Here is a 7978-nt window from a genome sequence, read left to right on the forward strand (position 1 = left end):
ATTATTTATTATTTTTTTCCTCAAATAACAACATATTGCCCGAAAATTATTATCCTAATAAAAAGGAAGTATCAACTTGAATTGAAAAGAAAAAAATTATTATAACGGTAAATAATATTCACTAAATAGGTGATTGTATCAAAGTACCTAAAATATTAAATACTATTCAAATTCAATCAACATCATTGGCTAATTATTTTTGTTTTTACTGTCTCAAAAAAATGTTATTTCTTTTTTTAAACTGAAGCAAAACTTTTCGTAATTAAAAATAAAAATTGCAATTTCTAAAAAAATAAAATGGGATAACCCTACTAAGTAATTACCCAAAGGAAAAATTATAAATGTAATAAAAGGTCATTAACTACAAAGCAGGTCTACCTTTGTAATTTAATCGAAAACACTTGAGTCTATTTAACAAACATACTTACTACATGTTTTTCATTCGACTGTCTTCTGCTTCTGTAAAGGTTAAAGTATTAATTATTTATTTAATTGAAGTGCATATATTGTTTATTCAGTTCACAGAACACACAATAACTTGTACGCCGTTCGTTTCACTTGGTAATACTTATTGTAATCAAGTGGATTTTGCCTTGGAATGAAAAAATTTACACGTATTAAAACGGAATACCAATGGGTCTCTCTAGCTTTTGTTTTCCTCATTAAGAAGATTCATTCGAAACTCATTAAATTATGCAAGCGATTACATAACAAGATGTTATTAACTGTTATCGTTAGTAAGAAGTTTATAATTCTATTTCCAGTACACAATTTCTCAATTGTTTCTGATAATAATGATGAATATTTTATATGGGATTTTCCTCCACCTATAAATCGTTACTCATCCATCAATCGAACTGCCCATGGTGTTATCATTAAGCACACCCATAAGTGTACTATCCTATCCGATAAAGGTTTGTTTGTTTGTCGAATAGCACTAAATATTTAAACAAGAATAACAAATTCAACAACACCTTTCCCTATTTCGAAAATAAAAAGGAAAAAACAAATATTGATTACGAGTATCATCAACGAACGATGCCATTAAAAAGAAAACGAAAAAAACTGTGGACTATATTTTTATTTAAAGCATACTGAAAAAATCAACAAATCTTATAGTTACAATACAATTAAAAGAATACGACCATCTGTAAGACAAATATGTAGGTAATAGGTAAATAACAAAATAACTTACAGAGACCGAGTTGTCAATCAACTTACAAGATTTGGATTGCACCTATATAATATTTACAAGTTTATCACAGCAGAACAAATGGACGAACAATGTCATACGAAAATTTCGACCATTTTCAGGTGAACGAACACAGCAGCTACTATTATGGATGAACAGCCGCCCCTATTCTCTGACCATATACAGAATATGGAGAGTAATATGGACCTAACGTTGTAGGATTGAAAGCGCTGTAAGGCGATGCGGCTAAGGTAGTTGGTAAACTCGGTTTTGCGTAAGGATGATACCTAGCGGCAGATAAAGGACTGAGAGGTGGATTCGGATAGCCAGCTCTATGAAGAGCGGCTGAAGAAAACAAAGAATGTTGATTCAAAAGGGCAGAAGCGGTTGAGGAAGCGACAGATGTTGGATCAGATCCACTAGTGTGTGTTCTCAAATGCTGAAGAAGTTCGTCGGATGTTCCAAACCGTTTTCCGCAATACGTATCACCCGCAATCCAGTTACAAACGTATGGTCTTCCCAACTGGGGATAGGCCAACGAAGTGGGTGGAACCGGACCAGGAGGCACTAATGACATCGCTGCCATTGCTAAGTTGTACTTCTGATGATCGCACTGAGTGCACCCGCTGGGACATGGTCCCGTTGCACCGTTCATCAGCAACTGCTGATTGTGTAAACTGAACTGACACCCAGTACAATACGGATCTTTGCACACTGGCACTAAGGCCTCGCCGCCCGACGGAGTCTTAACACGCGCATAACTCAAATACGGAACTTGTGTGGCACTAGCGTATCCGGCGGCTAACATTGCCGCATGATGTGAGAATTGAGCACCAGGAAACGGAGGTCTGAACGCTGGATTGGTATGTTCTAGGCCGGGAGGGCAACACAGAGCACTTAGAGGTCCGCCCAGTCCTGATCCTAAACTGCCTGGTTTGAACGTACCCAATGGTAGGTCTTTTGGATGTCCTTGCAATATTTCTAATCCAGACCTGATTATGGGACTCGCACCCCGCTGTGGCGGAGATGAAGACTTCGGCCCATTGCTGCTGGATCTTTCTACTTCAGAAACAGGTGTAGACGATTGTTCTGGAGATGAGTTTGAAGGAGAAGTAGATTTTCTGTTCGGAGTGGAACTTCGAGACTTCTTCTCTTCGTCCACAATGTTTGTTTGAACATTAGGTTTGGACGATGGCCTCTTCTCGTCGCATTTCTTTGACAAAACCGTATTTTCGTACGGTTTAAAGGCTAATTTTGTATCAGAAGGGCTACTTCTCGAAGCCGTTTTCTCATTTTTATCTTTTGAGTTCGCGGATGGAGAACGATTAGCTCCATCATTTGAGGAACTCTTTTTAGGCTTCTCTAATGCGGAAAGAAGAGGCTTCGATGACGGAGAATCCGCACCGATTTGACTGCATGTTTGGGCTAGAAGTGCCAAGGGACTTTTCTTTGCATCCAACTGTAATTAAAAATTAAATGTTGCAAAATTTGGAGAGAGCAAGAAAACTGAAGCGAAAGTCTCAACTTCCAATTGAATGAACTGATACTAACCGTTGTTGGCAAAGGAGACAGATAATCCGGTTGAAGATACTGATTGCCAGGGGCGGAAGAAAGCATACTGCTTCCGTCTAACACAACCATTTGTATAAACTACACAAAACTAACAAAAAAAACACCGACCGACACAAGATTCTTTTTCGGGACAACTGCACCGCAAAACAACTCGACTCGGACTGTGCGCTCCTTGCCTCAATTCTGACCTTCTCCTAAATGGGCGCATGCGTTGAGTGCCCCTCCATCATGGCCTTCTTCGTTGCGACCGTTCTGTATGACAAAGCCTTAATTCTCTCCTTTTCTATGCCGTCGAATCCTACCACCCAGAGTGCTGGTGACGATGACAAGCAGCCCTATGGACACTTTGTACTCGCCGACACGATACCTGATTTTGAGTGTAATCAGTAGCGCCTGAAAACATGGGACTAAACGACAATCGCACAATGCTGAACACACTCCGAAATACAACAGAAGACCTGAAGCGGATGAGCTATGTCGTTTTCCCAAATAAATCCCGAAAATCCTACCGCGTCATCCAGTTTTATCATTTCTTACAATTCTTGTGTCTCGCCATTCAAACCAATGGAACATAGTGACACTTGTTACCACTGATTGACCTTATGAATAGATTTGTTACAGCCACAAGATAGTGATGCATCAACCCATCATCTCCATCGATAATGAGCCCTTCTTCACTGAAACGTCTTCCATCTAAACATTCTTTCTATCAATGAGGAGACTGGAGAGGATTGACGTTTTATTATAAAAATACATCAGGGTGGAAATCACCTGGGTCCTTGAAAACCCCCTCGAGTGTTAGAAGGCGGCAGACTTGTTGTGGTAGAATAATCATAAACTCATTTATGACAAGGTACATGTTTATTCTGTAGCTGTCAGGACCTTATTGTACGCTTCAAACGATGGCAGGTACTTTTTTATGTTTATGGTCTAGCATCTTGCTGACAAACCGTGAACGTTTGAAGACAAGTTGGCAGGAGGAAACAACAAATTTTAATAAACCTCTCTATTTTGAAGATGCCGTCACAATACATAGGTACTTAACAGCTGCACAAGAATCCCGTCAAGCGGAAAATCCAAAGGAACAATAAAAATTCTTCTATTAAAAAAGGAATTTGTAAGTTTACTGTTTATTGTGCTTCCTTTAAATGTACCTACCCTAAATTATTCCTGTCTCTCGATTCATTGCCCTTTTTCCAACGACCAGTGGACAACAACCCCGGCCGTTTCAGATACAAAAATAGGTATCAATTACGAAGATTCTCACAACTGAGGACAAATCTAATAAAATTCTACCCATAATTTACTACTGTACTAATGGGCTTTGTCACATAAAATCTTTCAACAGTTATCTAGAGGAATTTATTGTTGTAGACGCGAAACGGTGTTTTGTCTATCTGCCATTTAGTGTGTTGTTTACAAGAATTCGTGGTCTACTGGTTTAACCAATTACAACATCAAAAAATATTAACACGCGTAGGTAGACTGTCTAGTAAAATTTAAGAAAAAAACTGTGTAGATATATTTTTGTGTAGGTATCTAAGCAATTAAAAATTAATGGTATAGGTATTCGATGCAACATCAGATGTAGAAAAAAATACTTTTAAATGTCATCACATGATTGACTGAATTACATAAAGCGCTCTTGAGATTTCCTCAATAATCTTATTAAAGTATCTTTGGTCTTTTATCTGTTAGAAATATGTCATAAAATACGTTTTTATCTAATGATCGAAAACGACGATAAGTCGTTATTAACTCTTTTTGTACTTGACATAACCCATCACCTGATTAAGTTTAAAAAACGTTCAGCATCGATCATTTTGTTCATTCTGCAACTTCCTGGAGATTATCGTGTACTCACTGATTCTATTGACTTTTTGATCATGTGCAAAAACATTATTGTAGTAAACTGATTCATTTTTTTATATAATATTCATCATAAGGTTGTCAGTCCTAAGACTGGTTGGACACGCACCTCTTTCCTATCCTGACTCGATCTTCATGCCTGAGAAGGTGTCCTACCAACCTATCTCGCCTATTTCTTATTGACTTCCATATTGAGTCCTCTGTTCTCCTATTTTTTCTAACACCTCTTCATTACTAACCTTCTCTATCCACGGTATCCTCATCATTCCCCTGTAACACCACAACGAACATATAAGGCCCCGTTTAGTTTGATTACTGATTAGGCGAGATCATACATTTTCTGCGGGATTTCCAGGGGGGGAGGCAGCTGCTCTCCCCTGCCCCCCACGGGTAAGCCCATGTCTACCTCTACTCCTCTCAACTCCTTAATGCCTGAGAATGTATCCCACCAACCTATCTCGCCTATTTCTTATTGACTTCCATAGAGTTCTCTGTTCTCCTATTCTTTCTAACACCTCTTTCATTACTAACCTTCTCTATCCACGGTATCCTCATCATCCGCACATAACGCTGCTGTTATAAACAACCGTTTGTATTTACATACGTACCCATGTATAATGTAGTTAAGAATCCTTTTGTCGATATCGTTTTTTACAAATGAAATTTAGCCGCAAGTTGATCTGATCGAATCAGTTATTGCAATGGCATCAAAAATGTGTTACGGTACGGTTGCTATAGAACTAAGAAGATTATCTAAGCTCAATCTGAAATCGATTGGTCGACAAAAACTTAGTGGATCCGTTACAGGTCCATATCTCATTTCGAGTATCTTCTTCGGTTGCGATACGATAGTCGCATCACGTTCGTCCACATTCCCCCAAAGGAATGCCCTGATCCACAACAGTAGCTGGCTGCATTCAATATTTTGATCAGTGCCACCGGATCGATACGATCATCGATCGACGTCAACCTATCGAATTACATCGAATGGGCACAGTTAAATTACTCGCACATACTGTTTCATTTACTACTATCGATCATCTTTGTAATATAACTGATTTCAGACTCATATCCATTGGAGGAATCCTAAAGGATACACTTGAATGTTTTATACAATTCCTTTTATTTTATCAATACCTAAACATAATATTTGACAAGTGTATCAAATTACTACGCCGGAAGGTAGGGCGGAAGGTCCTCTTCAGCGTCCTTTCAGGAATCGTGGGATTAGGTGGGTGGTGGTTCGGGTGAGAAAGATGAAACGGACGAAATGAAGATAGAAAAGAATGAAAGATTACCTGTGGAAGATTACCGCCCCACCATTTGCCTAAATGATCCAAAGAAACCACAGAAAAACTTGGACCACGGCAGATGGGTCCGGAATCGAACCGACGTCCTCCTGAATGTTAAGCAATGGTTTAAACCTCCAGGCCATGCCGCTCGCTTGGAGGCCTTCCTCTGAATCCTAATCATTATATATATTTTCCTCTTTTCCGCGCTTCTTCGCCCTTTTCCAATTGTCCTCCATTGTTGAGCATGCAGAACCATGAACGAGTTGAGTTTTGATCAGTCGGGCAAATAACCTGAGCCCTTCTAAAAGGCAGAGACATAGGAAACCGCGGTTGTTGTAGAGCGGCTCTTTTGATTCTTTATTCGCAGCGACTTCCATCACTGTCGACGGCCGTCAATAAATCAACGTTGGCACTGACGACGGCATTGACGATCAAGAGAAGAGTTTGGGCGACTAGCGTCGCTTAGGTCGTTTCGATCTTTTTGCGCGACTTTGCGCCCAGATCCAATTATTCGAAGCGGCGGTCACTTTTTTTGATCGCCATCAACCACCGAATACGAAATCAATGGAAACTACGAAATTTTGGTATGTCAGAATCGTCCAGTTGCACTTAACTGTACTTATGTCTAACTAAAGCATTTCGGATACTTTTTGGGATCGATATTGGTGAAACCAAATGCAAAATATACAGTGTAAACTCTATATAACGACACTTGAGGAACTGAACATTTTTCGACGTTTTAAAAAGAGTGGTCGTTAAATGGAGAGAAATAAAAGATATTATGATACTATTCTATAATAATATGCATTTACCAATATAGTACACATTTTGCACACGAACATTATTATTCATACATTGCGTATAGCCTGTTATCTTCGTCTGATGTTTTTTGCTGCTCCAATATTTTAATTGTATTTTGTTACGTATCTTACTCATATCTTAAGATACTGCTGGATCAATTTGATTATATAAAAAGTATTTTTTTAATAGTTTCGCTGCATCAAGTGCTTGTTTGATGCTTGGTGGAGGGACAGGATCGTCTTCTTCGACAACGTACACAGCTGCAGTTCTTATCTATTTCGGCAACTTAGAAAGTACTGCTTAATGACTTATAATGCCGCATTGTTGTCGTTAAATAGAGTGAGCGGGACGCTATATAGAGTGTAATATTGTATAGAAAACAATGTAAACCAACCAGTCAAGCAATTTCGACGTTTCAAGGAGTTCGTCGTTAAATCGAGTGACGTTATAAAGAGTTTACACTGTACCTTGAAATGGATCATTCAGATTCCAACTACACTACCTAAACATATGCAAACATTAAAAACTGTTAAATCATCTCAATTTAACAATTTGCTACCGTTTAAACGACAACAATAAACGACAATTAAGGAAATAGAAAAGGCATCGATTACTTTTTAATCAATGTTAGTTGCATATCATTAATGCATGCAGTACAATCATAAATCTTGTATTGGATTATAGTTTGTTGTCGGTCGCGGAGCAGTTTATTCATGTTCCATGACACCTGTCACAAATCGTAATGGACAGCGTATTAATTTAATACCGTTACGTTTGAACTTTCAAGTGTTTGAAATGCTATTAATTAGTCCCAATGACCACGACAATTACATTTATAGTTTGTAGGTTTCGGAAAAGAATTCAGCAATTAACAATTACTTCGAAGTCTGTTGTTCGCCTTATCTGTTATCTGTATTGTACACACTTATATGTGTACCGTTGCTCGGTTATTACACGTGTATAAAATCGTTACTTACCGCTAAAAGTAAAAGTTGTTTCAGCGCATTGAAATTAATTTATTTTGAAAATATGTGCCTATGTGAATAAGCACCTGTTTAATACCATGACACAGAAAGAAAACTCAGTAATTAATACAATAATTGCTGTTACCAACTGCGATAAGCTATTAAAATGTCAAGAAGACTAAATTTATAATTAGTTTTGCATGTTTAATTTACGGTTCCATTATACCTCATTTGTTTTAATTAGATTGTTATGTTTAATGGCTTTCAATTAAAAACTGTAGGAATTA

The 7978-nt window shown here is 38.0% G+C and overlaps 1 protein-coding gene across 1 annotated transcript; it reads right to left on the reverse strand.

The window, feature by feature from the left end:
* Positions 1-1063: 1063 nt before the first annotated feature.
* On the reverse strand, positions 1064-2964 carry LOC108734742 (zinc finger protein Noc). The gene is made up of 2 exons (XM_018466405.2): positions 2744-2964; positions 1064-2651 (listed from the first exon to the last, which is right to left on the reverse strand). The coding sequence occupies exons 1-2, from the start codon at positions 2831-2833 to the stop codon at positions 1338-1340; spliced, it is 1404 nt and encodes a 467-aa protein (XP_018321907.1). The 5' UTR covers positions 2834-2964; the 3' UTR covers positions 1064-1337.
* Between the last annotated feature and the right edge of the window lie 5014 nt (positions 2965-7978).

The sequence above is a fragment of the Agrilus planipennis genome, unplaced genomic scaffold, assembly GCF_000699045.2.
Source record: "Agrilus planipennis isolate EAB-ADULT unplaced genomic scaffold, Apla_2.0 scaffold66, whole genome shotgun sequence".
NCBI lineage: Eukaryota > Metazoa > Arthropoda > Insecta > Coleoptera > Buprestidae > Agrilus > Agrilus planipennis.

Coding starts and splice junctions, on each gene's coding strand:
- LOC108734742 (XM_018466405.2), bottom strand. CDS start 2,833: ATGGTTGTGTTAGACGGAAGCAGTATGCTTTCTTCCGCCCCTGGCAAT. Junction 2,652..2,743: donor TGTCTCCTTTGCCAACAACG/GTTAGTATCAGT, acceptor TTTTAATTACAG/TTGGATGCAAAGAAAAGTCC.